General features: G+C 35.4%; 2 protein-coding genes across 2 annotated transcripts in view; one reads left to right on the forward strand and one right to left on the reverse strand.

Moving 5' to 3' along the window:
- Positions 1-926: 926 nt before the first annotated feature.
- On the reverse strand, positions 927-3,552 carry LOC141338760 (interferon-induced protein 44-like). Its single transcript, XM_073844378.1, has 9 exons — positions 3,465-3,552; positions 3,106-3,142; positions 2,463-2,964; positions 2,254-2,308; positions 1,967-2,162; positions 1,732-1,884; positions 1,472-1,643; positions 1,277-1,377; positions 927-1,199 (listed from the first exon to the last, which is right to left on the reverse strand). The coding sequence occupies exons 3-9, from the start codon at positions 2,950-2,952 to the stop codon at positions 1,032-1,034; spliced, it is 1,335 nt and encodes a 444-aa protein (XP_073700479.1). The 5' UTR covers positions 2,953-2,964; positions 3,106-3,142; positions 3,465-3,552; the 3' UTR covers positions 927-1,031.
- Positions 3,553-14,504: 10,952 nt separating this feature from the next.
- Positions 14,505-18,082, forward strand: part of rab11ba (RAB11B, member RAS oncogene family, a) — an 8,464-nt gene continuing 4,886 nt past the window's right edge. The window contains exon 1 of the mRNA XM_073843642.1: positions 14,505-14,695. Within this exon, the coding sequence (XP_073699743.1) occupies positions 14,505-14,695 (191 nt within the window). The remainder of the gene's footprint in view (positions 14,696-18,082) is intronic.

The raw sequence follows: 18,082 nt of genomic DNA on the forward strand, positions 1-18,082 counted from the left end.
GTTTTTTTCCTTATGTGGCAAGTAGCCGTGTAATAAGCGGGATAATGTACAGGCAGCCGGTAGTTATCGCGAAATAAGCCCCTTCAGTGTGATACAAGACCCTCCACTTCGCGTCGGGTCCTGATCACACTGTCGGGGCTTATTTCTGCGATAACTACCGGCTGCCTGTACATTATCCCTTACTTGTACGTATCTTTACCACCTATTAACTATTTTGTCAAAATATTGCACCCTTCCCTGCTTGCTACGTCTAAGTAAGTTCTGGGAACATAAACAGAACGTTCCCCTTAGGTTAGGGGAACATTCCCGCAACATTCTGAGAACATTCCCAGTAGGTTACTGGAATGTTCCCCTAACCTAAAGGGAATTATCTATTTACATTAAGAAAACTTTTCTGACTAACCAACAGGGAACGTTCTAATAACCAAAAATTGTTAGCTGGAACATAAACCGTGCAGTCCATGCTGTTATTTAAATTTGAGTATCGCCAATATGGCAATTGGGCAATTGGAGTGGAAAAACGTTTGCTTTGACGCATTTTGTTTAAACGGCTTGTTCATGACTTTGTACAGATATCAAAAGGACCCCAGCATCAGGAGCAAGTGGATAGTTTATTTTGAATGGCAACTTGGATTGTGTCAGAGGAGTGACCGGAGCATTTGGTTTTGCTAATGAGGCACAGTGTCATGGAGAACTCACAAAGAAACATTTGTTAAAAGATGAAGCGGTACTAGATCTGACTGCAGCTGCATCACAAACTGTAAGTAAAATTATTTCTTTAATGCTTTGTCGGGAAAATACTGTTTCATTTTGATCAAAACACTTACATGCAGTAGTGAGAGGTAACAGTGACCTTAAAGGACCGCCCCTTAAAACAGGTCGTTTTAAACAGAGGGTCAGAATGAGGGTTAAAAAAAAATCATTTTTCCACATATTTATGTGTTTTTTGTGCAAAACACAATGGCACTGGCAGATAATCAATGTTGTAGTGGATCAGTGTAAACCCCTATCTATGCAGGACATTATATGGTCTAAATGGGATCATCATCCAGGAAGTCGTTCGCAAAGCGAAGCATCTGTTGTAGAGCAGAGAGAAGCAGGACGTCACAGTTGAGCTCCAGCTCCAGCTCCTGACTGTAGTTCTTCACCGGTAACACACAAGACACCGGCACACCCAACCGAGAGCTCACCTCCTCAACCTGCACAGACAAAACAACACCTCACTCACTCTGAGTCCTGTAGAAACAGACCATGTGATCATGTGACCACGCCTCACCTTTGACTTGATGTAGGAGCTGGCATAAGTGTCTCGAAGGTCATTCTGCACATGAGGACATGCTTCATCTACTTTTGTCATCAAGGCGATCTGGGGTATGCCTGAACATTTTTTAACAAACTTTCAGCCCATCATGGAAAATGCATTTGTCGAGAGTTATGCAAAATGGTCTAAAAATGTTGTTAGTTAGCTTACCCAGTGAGTTTATTTGACTACGTATAGAATTAAGTTTTTCTTCTAGTTTGTTGGACATGAGGGAGATTTTGGTGGCGTCTATCACGTACACCACACAGTGGATCTTCTCCTGTAGAGATGCAGGTTTGAACATCTTTTGCTCATCAGGTTTAAACGGTGCTGTGGGGTTGAACTGAATCAAGAAAATTTAACAGGAAGTATATTAAAGGACAAGTTCAATCTGAATCCTCAATTCATACTTTAATTCATTTAATTCATACTTTATAGCGGTCTGGTACGTGACCTTGAAGAATGCTGCTGATGTCCTCAATATTCAGTCCTGCTCCTGATTGCTCCTCGAGTCCCATGGTGTCACACAACACAAATGGCAACGGCTTTCTCTCACAACCATCTTTCACTGGATATGTGCGAAACTACCAACCAAGAAGAGAATCACATCAAGACCTGAGGTTATCAAGAGATGTTCTTCAAACAAACTAACTGTTAAATCCATACCTGTGTGGTGAGACTAGTGCCTGCAAATCCTGACATGGCTTTGCTGGTCACGTGACCCATGAAGATGGAGTTGATGGAGTTGAAGAAACTGGATTTTCCAGCACCTACAGGACCGATCATCAGGATTCTGACCTGACTCACAGACCCCATCAGGGGTTTATAATTCCTGATCATCTCAATCAGCTCTTCCTTTCGTCTACAAAACAGATTCAACAAAACACAATTTAATTATTGAAAATTCTATACGAAATCAGCCAAAATAAAATAACACTGAAACGGAAACATACTTTTCTGTCGAAACAATATTCCTCCATGGCTTCTCTTTTACACTAACCTGAAGGACTGGAAAAGTTTGAAGAAATATTATTGTCGGACATATGTTGAGCTAAGGTTAATAACAGAAACAATGTAAAATAAACAGAACAAAAGAAACAGAAAAAAGAGACTGGACTCAAATTCAATATGATACACATTTTTTTTCTGATGATTGACTTACTCTGTTTGACTTTGTACACCTCACATTCAGTCAGTTCATTGTTGTCACCATACAACTTTGCAGAATTAAAATTGAATGAAACAGCATCATAAGCAAAAATTTCTTGCACAACTGGTTGATTTTTATAGCAAAAGTACAACTGTTCACCAAAGTTGGGCATTCCAGCATCATCATTGCGTGCATAACGCCCACTCTTAACTCTAATGCACAGAGGGGTTCCATGTTGAATGCTGAACAGGAAAGCCTCTTTATCTTTAATTTGCTGCCCGCTTTGAGCATAATCAACACTAGTGTATCCACCAAAGACATAGCCTGAATGGTTGTAGGCTACAAGTAAGGTGGGACCCTGATTGTCACATCGCTCATGGAAGGCAGAAGCTTGATATCCATGGACTGAAGCTTTGTAGAGAAGAGTCAGCTCAGCATTCCCCAGCAAGGCACAGAGCTGCTTTCTTTTCTCTTCTGTTAAATCTGATGCAATGGGAGCCATTCTTTCCCAAACCTTTTTTTTTTTTTTTTTTTTTGCATTAAGACAAAACAATTATTATTATTGTTATTATTATTATTTTTTTAATTATATTTTATTTAATTAAAGTTTGTCAGTTTATCTTTAGGAATCCATATCCACATTTCAAGAACTTACCAGATATTAACTTGACCTCTCTCTGCTTTCTCTGTAGCTGGGTGGTAAAGACAAGGGGAAAAAATACAAAACTTATAGACATAACTGACAGAAATGGAACTGGCACAAACCGTGAATGGAAACGGTGACCAGAACAACAAATGTAATAATAATATTAAAGGACAGACTTCTGTTAAATCACTGTGATTAAATTATAATTAGTTAAACGTTAAAGACTAGTTTCAGATCAGAGAAACGCCTTTCACTATAGAAACAGACTGCGTTTACCATTAAGATAAAATTGTGTTCATGTGGAATAATAACATAGAATATGTAATACCTTTATGATATTAAGATTTTATGTCGACCACGATGCTTACCTTTATCTAGCTTTTCTTTGTGCAATAAACATTTAAATGTCCGCTATTTCCTGAAAGATGAACGTTATGAGCATGGTCCACGTCTGGCTGAAGCCCCGCCTCCTTTTACAGGATTCAGAAAAGTTATTGGTCTATTCTGAGTGTCAATCTCCGTTGTTTTGGTTGCTGTGGTTCTTAAAAAGGGTTCAGTGGGTGGGACCCAAGCTTTAAAGTACACTAAAAAATTAAGATATAAGTATGATCTTATTGTTATTTGTTCCCTCAACAATCGTTTTTATTTTAAAACCAGGGTTCTAACGATTACTTGATCTGGAAAAGAAATGGAAATGAATAACATCTTATAAACTCATGGAAGTTTTATAATGAATAGAGCCTAATTATTTTTAGGTACGTCAAGCTCTGAAATATTGTGTAGGGCAAAACTGCCGAGAAAATTGGTAGCCTAAAAAAATAATAATATTATAAAAAACGTAATAAAATAAACGTATAAATTGATTGATAATAAAACGTGTAAACGCTAGAGAATAATCAGATATCGAAACTTCTGGAATTCTGGAATTCATTTATTTATATTTTGTTTCACTTTTGTAATATTACCACTACTAGTTTGTGTTACAATTCTGTCAGTGGGCAAACATACAAAATCAGCAGGAGATCAAATAATTTTTTCATTTACTCTATCTTTTCAGTCCGTATTTTCGGCCGGGGATACACTTTTTATCAGGGGTAAGTAGCCTACCTTAAAATCTGTATGTGAATCTGCAGCTCACCTTTCACAGTCAGCTTTCTCTTGCAAAAACATTAGACGATTATTACCTCTTCTCTTACAGTTTTTCTCAATTGCTTAAACACATTTCTTGAAATTATGCCTCTTATTTGCGAAACTCTAAACACAAATCCACAACTCCTAACTCATTTCCCCAAACTTCCTATATTGAGGTCAAAATGAAGCTCTCCACTCAAAACAATTCAATCTTGCTGAAAAACCAAACTTTGCTTTCAGACATGACACACAAATCCTCAAAAACAAACACACTACAACACAGTTTTACACACTGATGAGATAAATTCAAAACAATACTACAAAAACAATACAAATAAAAAACTTTTCACATGATGAACACAACAAATCTATTCCTTTGCAAGTGTTTTATTCCTTAATTTAATGTACTGTAGAGTACAGTACAAAACAGCAAAAAACAACAAAATAATTATTCTGCCCAGCATCCTGTCTTTGGTCTGGGACAGGCCAAAGAACCTCTTCAGCATCACAGGCTAAATTAGCCCTGGCCAGGCAGCAGGGGTCAAATCCTCTTGCATGCCTGATCCAACCCTGGCACTCATCAACTAAAATATATGAGACTGCTTGTCTTCTTGCCCTTGCTCTTCCTCTGTCTCTTCCATGTTGTTGTCGTCATCGCCCTCCTTCTCCTCCTCCTCTTCCTCTTTCACCTCCTACTCTTCCTCTTCAAAATTACACATTACTGTATGTGGGATATTGATCGAAAAAGACTGGATAGGATTCACAGTTACACTTGTACTAGTGGTCTGACAAAAAATAAAAAAAATAAAATAAAAGCACACAGCGTCATTGTGAAACAGAAAAAAAAAAGAAATATGGGCACAAAGGTGAAAATAAAAATAAGAAAGTCCACTGTCGGAATTTGTAACTCCTGTGTTGTCCTCTGTCTATATGCTTTCCAATGGAAGGTTCATGAGATGTACCTTTGATCTATTTCAGAGAACTGCTTTATCATTGGTTGATCTATATTATCTTCATTAGTGAAAGTCAAGAGTCACTTGAATAATTCATGGCAAATTTACAAAAAGTCTAATAGAAATGTGTAGAATATATGATTGACAGTTTAGGACAACTAGATCAAAAATTTTGCATTTAGGTAATGATTTATACGATGAGCTAATGACTTGATGTTTTGAGGGGTAAGACTATTGCACAGAGAACTACAGTATATAATACATTTTGAGCAACATGACAATAGCAACTGATAATGTAGGAAACTGCAGACAAATGTATATTTCATTTCTGTTCTGAGAAATGCACCAAAGTGACTGAGAAAAACTTTTATCCTTTTATCTCCATCGAAGGTTCTGATTGGTGTGTGCTAAATTTTGACTCCTAGTGTTTCCAGTTGGGTAATTGTGTGCTAATTGAGCTCAAATTTCGCAGACTTGAGTGAACAATATTGAATGCTTGTGCTTTCTAAATGACCTCATGGTGTAAGCACTGAGAAATGTAGGGATTTGTGTGTAGAGTTTTGAAGTAACAGTTCACCAAATATAACTCATGTGCCAAAGCAGGGAATAGTGTTTATAGTTTAGGGAAATGGGTGTGCTTTTTCAAAAATGGCATTATAGTTTTGAAATTTTAGTTCAAAAGACTGGTTATAGTGTTTTAGCAATTGAGAAAAACTGTAATTATCATTATCCTTGTCATTGATCGCAGCTTAGGGAGGTGGATAAAAGGTGCCCATACACTCTAAAAAATCCTGGGTTATTTTTTCTACCCAAATGTTGGGTTAAGCCATTTGGGTCATTTTTGGGGGTTATTTTCTCAGTCTTGGGTAGTTTTTGAGTAGTTCTACGTAACCCAACCGCTGGGTTATTTTCTGGGTCATTTTCACTGAGAGTTGAATCAATGCACCCCTCCCCGACCCGGACACATCAACCCAGCTCCTTGGGTCAAATCAACTCAGGCGCAGGGTCAGCTCAGGTAGCGAGCGTAGCGCGGGCTGACTGAATTCGAGGTGGAGGTGGAGGCCACACACCCTCTGGAATTTGGATAAATAAGGTTCGTATCAGTATATTCATACGAATAACATGTGTTTTTTAACCTGTTTATACACATAACAATAATATTGAGGGCTAAAAGACAAATGTGCGATAAGAGTCTAGTTTACGTGCGCTGAGAGAGTTTCGTTCGTTTTGGTTTTGGTTTCTAATGTCAGCTTGTCTGGACAGTAAATAGGTTTATTCGGTTTTCTACTTTTAAAAAAATGTTTTAAACGTTCCCTTTGGTCCATTACATATCTTAACCATATCTTTAATACATTTTTTACACGTACAGTCAAAGCTGCACATCCCCCACCGCCCTGCCTGCAGTGCTGCTGAGTCAAAACAACCCAGTTGGTGGGTCATCTGTCGCGGGGATTTTTGAATCGTCAGCGGGAGGAATTCTAGACTGCACTTTTCAAGCAGACTGTCTTCAGCGTTTTTGTGGTGAAATAAAGGTTTGTATTTGTCTTCATATCATTTAATCATTACCGACTGGAAAATGTGCCTTTCTGAATCTAAAATATCACTATAATGATGGATCATAACAGCCGAGCGATCGCAACAGGCGGCCTGTGTGCATTTCTTGTTGCCCGCGTCCTGATGAAGCAACTTCAATTGGTGAGCTGATGTGCGATTTTTATCACAGAAAGAGGCAGATAATATATTTTATACAGTAATAATGACTAGTCAATTTATTATAATTATACTTTATTACTATGAAATGCAGATGGTTTGAAGAACACAAATAAACCATATATTGCCGCGTCGTAAGTTTTCTGTCCTAGCCTAACGTTACTGTCTTTGAGATTAGATTCAATCACACACGCAATCTTATTCATAAATGACAAGATTAAACGTCTATTAGAGCCCTAATCATGACACTCTGATTTATATTCAAAACTGCACTGGCGCTGATCTAGAGAGAGCAGTTTACATAATTTTATATGAAACATCTTTACAAAGTCGTTTGTATGGTTATTTCTGGATTACAATCTTTCACAGAAGTACTGGAATACAAGATAATATTTCGGATAAACACTGCTGTCTACAGAAGCGATAAAATCACCTTAATAAAGATTGTATCAATTACAACATATGCCAGCAGGTGGAGACAAGAGACTTAAAATGGGATTTATTCAAAAACGTTGATTCGTTCAGGAATGACAAAAAAAGTTAAATTTGACAAATCAGTGAAAGTTATTGAACCATTTGTTTAACTTATTTTTTCATCAGTTCGTTAAATATTGTATTTTATAAATTGACTGCAGCCGTTTTACTAGAAACTCTAGTAAATTACATGTTATTTTGATTAGTTGTCTGTTGTTTTTCAGAATCATTGTGGAAGAATGGTGATATGTATTACAAATGTTTATTAATACAATATAGTTAATATAAATATGGAGAAAAAAACTTCTTTCTAAAGAAATTTGTAAACTATATTTGCTCAGGTTTTAGCATTTTGAATTTGTTCAATACTAAGTATGAATGCAATTTTTTGCATTAATATTGGAAAGCAAACTTGTAATCCAAGTTTTTTGTTACTTATTTTTATACTAAATCATTATTAATGGTTATAATTAACAATTATTAACTTGCTTACTTTACAGTAAGGTCTCCTTTGTTAATATTAATGTGTATAACAATAACAATAAGCAATTAGCAAAACATTTGTTACAGTATTTATACATTTTTATTAATGTTAATTTATATATTAAAATAAATAAATAAATAAATAAAATTATTGTAAAGTGTTACCAAACCTCTTTTGACTTGCTTTGTATGCCTGTCAGTGGCTCTGTCAAAGTGGGCCATAATAATTTTCAGATATTTTGCCTCATCCAAAGCTCTGGCCCTTGATTTAATAAACATTTTGGATTAACTCCCCAATCTAACATACCCACACCCCAATATTCTGTTTCACATTTATTAATTTGCATTATCTGTCCTTTAGGTTGGAACAAATATGGTGGAGTACCTCCAGCAAGCTGAAGCATCAAGACCTTACCCTTACGTACTGTCACTTGAAAATGGACACATTGTCTCCCAGGCATTTGTCATCCTCACAGGAAAAGCTTTGGAGCAAAGCACTCTCATTGGGGCAGTAGATGTATACTTCAAATCATTTTATGTTTTTGACATAAACAAAACAGTGTTTCTATTGTTGGGAGTTTATTAAAAATGTTAATGAGTTGGAGCGAAGTGAATCCTCAACAGTGAAATTTTACACTTTTTTTATAACCAACATACTGGTGACTATCAATTACATTTTTGTGAAAATGTTTTACTGGCAAAATGCTGTAAGTTTTATTTTTGTGTTCATACTGTAGACTAAAAACAACATGTTCATAATTTAGTCTAAAAACAATACTGCTTTGTAACATACAGTTGTTCTTGAGATATATTATAGTTTTAATTTCATGTGCATATGGATTAATGTGCAAACTGTTTTACTAAACCATGGGTTTTGTGGAGTTCATGAATTTTTTAAATGTTAAAACATTTGCAGTTTTTCAACTTACAACTACAAAGAAATAGTTTTGAATGCTGTATATAAATCGAATTTTATTGTATATATTAAAAATATTAATGAAAAAATAAAGCTAATACAATGTTGACCCTTTTATTCATCATGTGGTATATTTCATTTTAAAAGATTATTTTAAAAGGCATAAAAATAAATTATTTGAAAATATAACCCATTTATTAAATAAAATTAACCCATCATTTTAGTAAAAAATAACCAAGTTTTGGGTAGAAAAACAACCCATTTGGTGGGTTAAAATTAATAACCCAACTTCTTGGGTTAATTTAACCCCATATGGGTTCTGTCCTATATTTACCCAGCCCCTGGGTTAAAAACTACCCAATTTGGGTTGTTTTTAACCCAGTGTTTTTTAGAGTGTAAAGGATATAAAATTTTGGCCTTACTCCATTTGCCTACATTTTTTATTTTTTTAAGATTATTCAGTTATGAGATTGGGTGAAGCTTGTACAAAAACAAACAAATCAAGTACAAAAACCAACAGGTCTTTTATAGTAGCCTATGCATGAAAATAACACACAAGACACCGGCACACCTAACCGAGAGCTCACCTCCTGAACCTGCACAGACAAAACAACATCTCACTCACTCTGAGTCCTGTAGAAAAAGACCATGTGAACCCTTCCCTGCTTGCTACATCTAAGTAAGTTCTAGGAACATAAATAGAACGTTCCCTATCGGTTAGCCAGAAAAGTTTTCTTAACTTAAATATAACGTTCCCCTTAGGTTAGGGGAACATTGCAGGAACATTCCCGCAACATTCTGAGAACGTTCCCAGCAGGTTATCGGAATGTTCTCCTAACCTGAAGGGAATGATCTATTTACATTAAGGAAACTTTCCTGGCTAGCCAATAAGGAACGTTCTAAGAACCAAAAATTGTTAGCTGGAACATAAAACATGCAGTCCATGCTGTTGTTTACATTTGAGTATTGCCAATATGGCTGTGCATCCAGGAAACTGACCAAACCCCCTTTACTGTAATGCTGAATGTCCATAATTAATGGCTAAAATAAAATAAAAAATTGTCTACAAAACAGATCACAACTTTATTATTGAAAACTGCTATATGAAATCAGCTGAAATAAAATAACACAAGTGGAAACATACTTTGCTGTCCAAAGACAATTTCTCCATGGCTTCACTTTTACACTAACCTGAAGGACTGTAAAGTTTGAACAAATATTATTGTCAAACAAATGTTAAGCTAATGTTAATAATAGAAACAATATAAATTAAATAGAGCAACAGAAACTGAAAATTTTTATTTAAGAGACTGGACTCAGTATGATACACATGATTCACATTTTTCTGATGATTGACTTACTCTGTTTGACTTTGTACACCTCACATTCAGTCAGCTCAGTGATGTTTCCATACAACTTTGCAGCATTAAAACTGAATGAATCCACACTCCGCAGTTCTTTCACAACTGGTTGATTTTCATGGCAAAAGTACAACTGTTGACCAAAGTTGGGCATTTCAGCATCATCGAGACGTGCATAATATCCACTGTTAACTTTGATGCAGAGAGGGTCTCCATATCGAATGCTGAACAGGAAAGCCTCTTTATCTTTAATTTTCTTCCCACTTTGAGCATAATCTACACTAGTGTATCCACCAAAGACGTATGAACGGTTGTAGGCTACAAGTAAGGTGGGACCCTGATTGTCACATCGCTCATGGAAGGCAGAAGCTTGATATCCATGAACTGAAGCTTTGTAGAGAAGAGACAGCTCAGCATTCCCCAGCAAGGCACAGAGCTGCTTTCTTTTCTCTTCTGTTAAATCTGATGCAATGGGAGCCATGTCTTCCCCAAACCTTTTTTGCATTTGTAAGACAAAACAATAATTATATATATCTGCACATTTGCTTTCTCCTTTTAAAGGGGTCATTGGATGCAAAACTAAGTTTTACATGTTATTTGAACATTACTGTGTGTTGGCAGTTTGTGTACACTGTAAAAAGTTTTCACCAGTTTCAACTTAAAAACTTAAGTTTAGCAGCTGCCTTAAAATTTTAAGTTAAATCAATTTAAGTCATTTCAACTCACAAGTTAAATCAACTCATTTTTATTATAATAAGTTAAAATGACTTGTAGTTTTAAGCTGATTGAACTTAAAATTTTAAGGAAGCTGCTAAACTTAGGTTTTTAAGTTGAATCTGGTGAAAACTTTTTACAGTGTACACAGCCACCCTACAATAATAAAAATCCACCCAGTGGTATTTTTTTTTAATCTTTAAAAAAGTAATATCCCCTTTTTAAAATCAGGTCATTCTCAGCTTCTTGTCATTGTGACGAAACACAGATGATTGACATGAGCGTCTTACCTTAAACCCGCCCTCACTGAGCTGAAACAGTCCGAATACAATTGCCATTGTGTGACTTGTGCAGAGAAAGACTCTAATTGAGCGACTGAGGAGTTCTGATGTTGGATGTAATAATGGACATAGCAGTAGTCATTTACTCCCAACATCTGAGCCGCTTAAGAGGCAGAGGACAACGTTACTTTCGTTTTTGAAAGAAAAGCGCCGATCCCGATCTACAGATGCATCTATGTTCGTGTGAATCGTTCCTGATGTAGCTTCACCCACAGCAGAAGTGAGTATAAGGGTTTTTTATGCATCTTTGCAAATGGCCTTTCTTAATAATGTGCTTGTTGGCAAGTTTTGCCGATAAACACGGCTAAATGCGGCTAAACTAAACATTACAGCTCGTAATCCCTCTGCAGAAAGGGGCGGGGCGAGCAGAGCTCATTTGCGTTTAAAGGGCCCATGCGATAAATTGAGCTGATATTTTGCAGAGCTGATTTTGGTAAAAAGCTGTTTTTTTTACACTACTATTTAGAATTTTTAACCAAAGTATATTAGAGACTTTTCATTAAGACCCTAAAGAATCATATGAACTTGTGGAAAATGGGCATCTGATGACCCCTTTAAAAAAGTCTTGGAATTGCCACTAAAGTTAATAAATGAACATCAAACAATATTAACAATGCTGGAAAGAAATATTCAATGGTAGTTTATTCCTAATCATGGATTAACTAATGTTACTCCACAGTGTGTTCCCTTTTTACATTTTCCTTTGTGAAATAAACCTTTTGGTCATTTTTTTGGGAACCATGCGGTAGTAACCATAGTTACTATTTTGTAACCAGAAAATAACGTTCCCAGAATGTTACCATGGTGGTTGTTTTTAAAATAACCTAAAAATAACTTACAGAGAATGTCCCTTATGGTTATTTTTAGATTTTTTTTGCAACCATAAAATAACGTTCCAAGAACGTTAACTGCCTTTTTTTTTAAGTAACCTAAAAGTAACTTGAAGAGAATGTTCACTAAGGGTTATTTTGGCTTATTTTTTTGCAACCATAAAATAACATTTCCGGAACATTGCAGGGTGGTTATTTTTAAAATAACCTTAAAATAATTTATACAGAACGTTCCCTAATGGTTATTCTCAAGTTATTATAATAAGCCTGTAAAACAATATTTTCAATGAAAACGTTGCAAATGTTTTATGTAATGACCGTTTTATGTAATGACCCTGAAATTCGTTTAATGCAGCATTTATTAAAATACAAAAATTAGATAAATCAAAACATGTTTAAATTATAATATTATTAATAATTATAAAAAATATAATTATATTTTTTTATTCCTTTTTTATATATCTGTGAATAAATGTCATATTTTATAAACCACACATTGTGTTAAAGTCATTTTCATTTGGTGCTGAAGAAATGTAAAATAATGTGTAACCCTAATCTTACATTAATGGACAGATTACGCCTAATCTTATTTAATTTTACATATGATGGTTGACCTGCTCAGATAATTTTTATTAATTAAAGAAATGGTTTTTACAAACTGATTAGGCGTCTATACAGATAATTTTATTGCTGCTTATACTGAGTTGCAAGTGTACTAAATGATGATCATCACTTAATTAAAGAGGTTAGGGAAACGTTATAAAAAAGTTATAGAAACGTTAAAATAACGTTATAATAACGTTATACAAAACAAAACAGTTTTATTTCCGTTAAGAAAACTTTCCTGGCTAACCAAAAACAAACCTTAACAAAATAACGTTTTGGAAACCAAAAATTAACGTTTTGGGAATGTTCTAGGTACAAAAAAAAAACTCATAGGGAGCCAATTTCGCAATAGGGTCTGGCTGCACTGTCAGACATGTTGACATTACACTTCCACAAATGACTTACTTGCAATCTTTATTATTATTATTTTTCAATCGAATCTCTCAAAACATGAATAGAAACGGTGACAAGAACAACAAATGTAATAATAATATTAAAGGACGGACTTCTGGTAAATCACTGTGATTAAATAATAATTAGTTAAAAGTTAAAGACTAGTTTCAGATCAGAGAAACGCCTTTCACTTTTGAAACCTACTGCGTTTACCATTACGATAAAAATTGTGTCAATTGCCTATATTTCAAAATAAAATTACATAGAATATGCAGTACCTTTATGATACTCATGTCGACCATATCCCACATAGCAATTGACATCTGGCCCAGCTCTGGGCCAAGCAAGCAGTTACACTCGGCCCAAATGCCACAAAGAATTACGGCCCCTGTGCGGCCCAAATCTGCAATACAGCCATGAGCCACACATGAGCCATAACTGGCCCAAATCTCAGCCAAATGGTAACTTATAACCAGCCCTGAACAGGGCCAGAACGTGTTTTAATAGTGCTACCCAATCTCAGCCTTCAGTCAACCAGATAGAGACCACCCTGATATCAAGAAACCATTGAATCAATGTCAGAAATGGTTGATTTGTCAATGTTAATGACAAATTTCAACAAATCACCATTATTGTGATCAGTAATAGCTTTAGTTGGGCTCTTGACTCTTACTTTTTGTTAAGTTAACTGTCTTTTGGATCTACAATAGTGTTTCAGTATAAACACTGAGGCCAAAAAAAAAAAGTTTTAAAATTCAGTTGGAGCAGATTACTATTTGTGATGGTGTCAATTAAGTAAAAGAAAATAAAGCTGAAAAATAATACTCAATAAAATTGATGGTCTTTCATTATGTAAGTTTTCTTTATCACAAATGCAAAAATTCTGTGGTGATGTTAAGTAAGATTTAGACATCAACACTTGTCATGCAAACCACATCAATGGTGACAATCATCAAGCTAATTCAGATAAACAGATCAACTGCAATGCATGCTGGGAATCATGAATGAGTTTTGTACTATGTTAATACCCAGCATGCATTTCTGCATAAAAAATTTTTTTGCCGAATGTCACCATTGTTGAGTTTCATACGCTGATTCTTGATGTGTTTTTTCCCGGTTAATTTATAGAGATACAATATCTGGACCCCTGCTAAAATTTGTAAAAAACAACAACATATAAATTCAAACACACTTGCGAACAAATATTTTAATTTAATATTTATAAATCTCCCAGCAGATTTTAGCTTTCATTGTCTTAACCAATGTATTTTAGCACACTGTTACAAAAGACAATGAAAACCTAACATTAGAGTCAAGAGTCTAACTTCAGCAAATACTGATCACAACAATGGTGGTTTGATAAAGTTTCAACATAAATAGCGGATTCAAAAGATTCATAAATCAACCATTTCTGACATTGATTCAATGGTTAATTGCTATCACTGTGGTCTCTATGTGGTTGACTAAAGGCTAAGATTGGGTAGCACTATTAAAACATGTTCTGGCCCAGTTTAGAGCTGGTTATAAGTTACTATTTGGCTGAGATTTGGGCCAGTTATTATGGCTCACGTGTGCCTCATATCTGTAGTCCAGATTTGGGCCACACAGGGGCCATAATTCTTTGCGGCATTCGGGCCGAGTGTAACTGCTTGCTTGGCCCAGAGCTGGGCCAGACGTCAATTGCTATGTGGGATGATGCTTACCCTTTTCGAGCTTTTCTTTCTGCAATAAACATTTAAATGTCGGCTATTTCCTGAAAGGTCGACGTTACGAGCATGGTTTCAAGCCTACACCTGGCTAAAGCCCCTCCTCGTTCTACAGGATGAAGAAAAGTCATTGGTCTTTCTTGAATGTCAATCTTTTTTGTTTTGTAATACAGTGGTTCTCAAAAAGGGATCAGGGGAACACCCAAGATAGCTAAAAACGAGCTTTAAAGTTCGCTAAAAAATCAAGATATAAGTATCTTATTGTAATTTGTTCCCTCAACAGCCGTTTTTATTTTAAAAGCAGGGTTCTCGCGATTACTTGATTTGAAAAAGAAATGAAAATGAATATGATAAAATATATATATATATATATATATATATATATACACACACACACACACACACACACTGTGTGCATAATTATTAGGCACGTTGATATTGTGGTCATATTTTTTTTCCAAGCACATTTGACCAGTTCCAAACCACATCAATCTTAATATTCATTTTGTATTTAATTATTTATAAGTGATATATAATTGTCCATGAAGGCTGGAAGTGAAAAACTCCTTATATTGAGGTGTGCAGAATTATGTACATTTTCTTTTACAGAATAAAATGAGCCAAAAAAGAGATTTACCTCAGACTGAAAAGTCAAAAACTATTAAATGCCCATGAGAAGGATGCAATACTAATGCAATACTGGAATTTGCAAAGTTCATGATCACTGGGGAGAAAAACGCTTGTGTCTGCATTGTCAGAAAAAACAGGTGAAGGAGAAAAGATGCATGTTAATTGCAAAAAAAGTAAGAATTAGATATGAAACCATCAGGAACCATTTAGTCTCCAGCGCCACCGTTTTCCAGAACCAGAACCTACCTTGAGTCTCCAGAAGTGCAATGTGTCAGGTTCTCAGAGACTTTGCTTGGGCAAAAAATCCAAAAAAAAAATGACCCTCAATTAATAAGAATAACATTCTGAAGGGTTGTGAAATACATGGAGACTGTTTTTTAGGCTTTATAGACAGATGAGTTGAGAGTGGCTTTTGAAGGACCAGCCTCACATCCTCTTGTAGCACTCTTTCGAGTTTATCCTCCAGAATCTGGCAGTAAGTTTTGGGACTTCAGTTTTAGTCCATCTCCTATCCTGAAATGTCTGTCTTGCAGAGATGGACCAAAATGAACTCTTAAAACTTACTGCCAGATTCTGGAAAATATATTTTTGAAAGAGTGCTACAAAAGGATGTGGTACTGGTCCTTCAAGAGCCACTCTCAACTCATCTCTATAAAGCCTATAAAAAACATCTCCATGTATTTCACAACACTTCAGAATGTTATTCTTATTAATTAAGGGGAAATTTTTTTTAGGATTAAATGGTTCCTGATGGTTTCATATCTAATTCATAACATTCATTCTTACTTTTTTGCAATTAACATGCATCTTTTCTCCTCCACCTATTTTTTTCTGACAATGTAGACGCAACGAGCGTTTTTCTGTCCGGTGGTCATGCCTTAACTTTGCAAATTCCAGTATGGGCATTTAATAGTTTTTGACTTTTCAGTCTGAGGTAAATCTCTTTTTTGGCTCATTTTATCTGTAAAAGATAAAATAATAAAATAATAATAATGATAATTTGGCAGTTTCTACCCTACAGAATATTTCAGAGCTTGACATATCTAAAAATAATCATTTTCATTATATATATAAAAAACGTATACATTTACTAGTAATAAAAAGTGTAAACGCTGAAAAATAATCGGATATCGAAACTTCTAAAGTTACGTCAATCTCTTGGCTGCAAACGTTTTGTGCATGTCTAATCAAGTTCGTGAATGAATCATTCAGTCCGACTCGTGAGTCGGTTGAAACGGGTCATTAAAAAGATCCGAATCTCAAGAACGATTCGTTCACGAATCGGACATCGCTAATCAGAAGAGGTCCATCGCCCAACAACAAAATTTTAGTGCGGTAAACCAACAATGGGGACCCGTGACGACGAATACGATTATTTATTTAAAGGTCAGTGTTTCACACTGTATCAAAAACAAGAATAAACATATTCCGTTTGCTTTAGAATCAACGAAAACACCAAGTTTCCTGACGAATGTGGCTAGCTGGGTTAGCCGGAGTGCTAGTTAGACGTTAGCTCTCGAAATACTAACCTGTTATACTTTCGAAGATTCAAGAGTTGAAAGTAGAATAAGACATTTGAATATTACGTTCAATGATTTGCGTTATCTTTCGACAGTAGTCAACAATAATGCAGTTTGTTTGTGTAACTGGCATTATGTTAGCTAAGTGAAAGCTAAAGTGAGCTAAACAACTAGCTGTTTTAATGCAGTCAGTTTGTACTTAAACAACAAACAAAATATATATAGTTCGCCTCAGCGGTGTTTGCTGCTTTACCAAAAACGTCGTAGATTTTCTTGTCGTTTAACGTTAGTAGCTATGTGTTGCTTAATATTTTGTGTGGTTGCATTGCTAGGCCCTTAAGAAACTTTTTTTTTTGTCGTTTATTACACAAGACTCGCTCCTTGAAGTTCCAAATTTGGTCATTAACATGCGATTGCAAGCATTTTAGTCGCTTTTACAGTTGGTAATTTAGCTAAATTATTAAACTGACTGTGACACATGAGCTCTGTAATGCGAAATTGACAACTGTGGATGATCATGCCGTCATTTTAAAACATATTTTTGCATGTGAAATTGCCTCAGGTGCATATATATGTATGTATGTGCATATATATGTTTAAAAGTTATATTTCTATTTAATTAAATATGTTATATATTTAAAAAAAGTTTCTTCCCACATCAGGTTCCTGTTTTTACACCAAGTGTTTCAGTATGTGACAAAACCACAGATTACTGTTGAGGTTTAACAAGTGTGCCACTTTGGTTATTTTTAAGATTTCTTCTTGAAAGTTTTTAGTTTTTAGATGTTCTCCAGTTTATCATGAATGACTTCATGTTTCCTCTAGAGAAAATGAATGGTGACCACGTTGCAGCGGACACAGTATGAGCTGACTGATATTATTTTCTATGCATTTCTCATCCTTTATACAAACTTTATGGCAAGGCCTGTGTTTTAGTTTTCATGCTGTCAAATTGATGGAGCGAAGGGAAAATGACAGTGGAAGTGTGTGTTGGTAGATTACGGCTTCTCTTCTTATCTCTGTGGCCTCGTCGTGTAGCCGTAACCAGGATCTGGCTTACTAATCTAGTTTTCTGCTTTTCAAATGATGACTTTGTATATGCGCTTTGGGTGCACACTTTGGTTTGTGGATTACTTTCAAGGACTCGCATGGTCGATTCTGTTCTGTGGCCTTCATTTCATCCGGTGATGGCTATGATATCTTCCCTATGGATATGGT

Source organism: Garra rufa, chromosome 7 (genome assembly GCF_049309525.1).
Source record: "Garra rufa chromosome 7, GarRuf1.0, whole genome shotgun sequence".
In the NCBI taxonomy this organism is placed as follows: domain Eukaryota; kingdom Metazoa; phylum Chordata; class Actinopteri; order Cypriniformes; family Cyprinidae; genus Garra; species Garra rufa.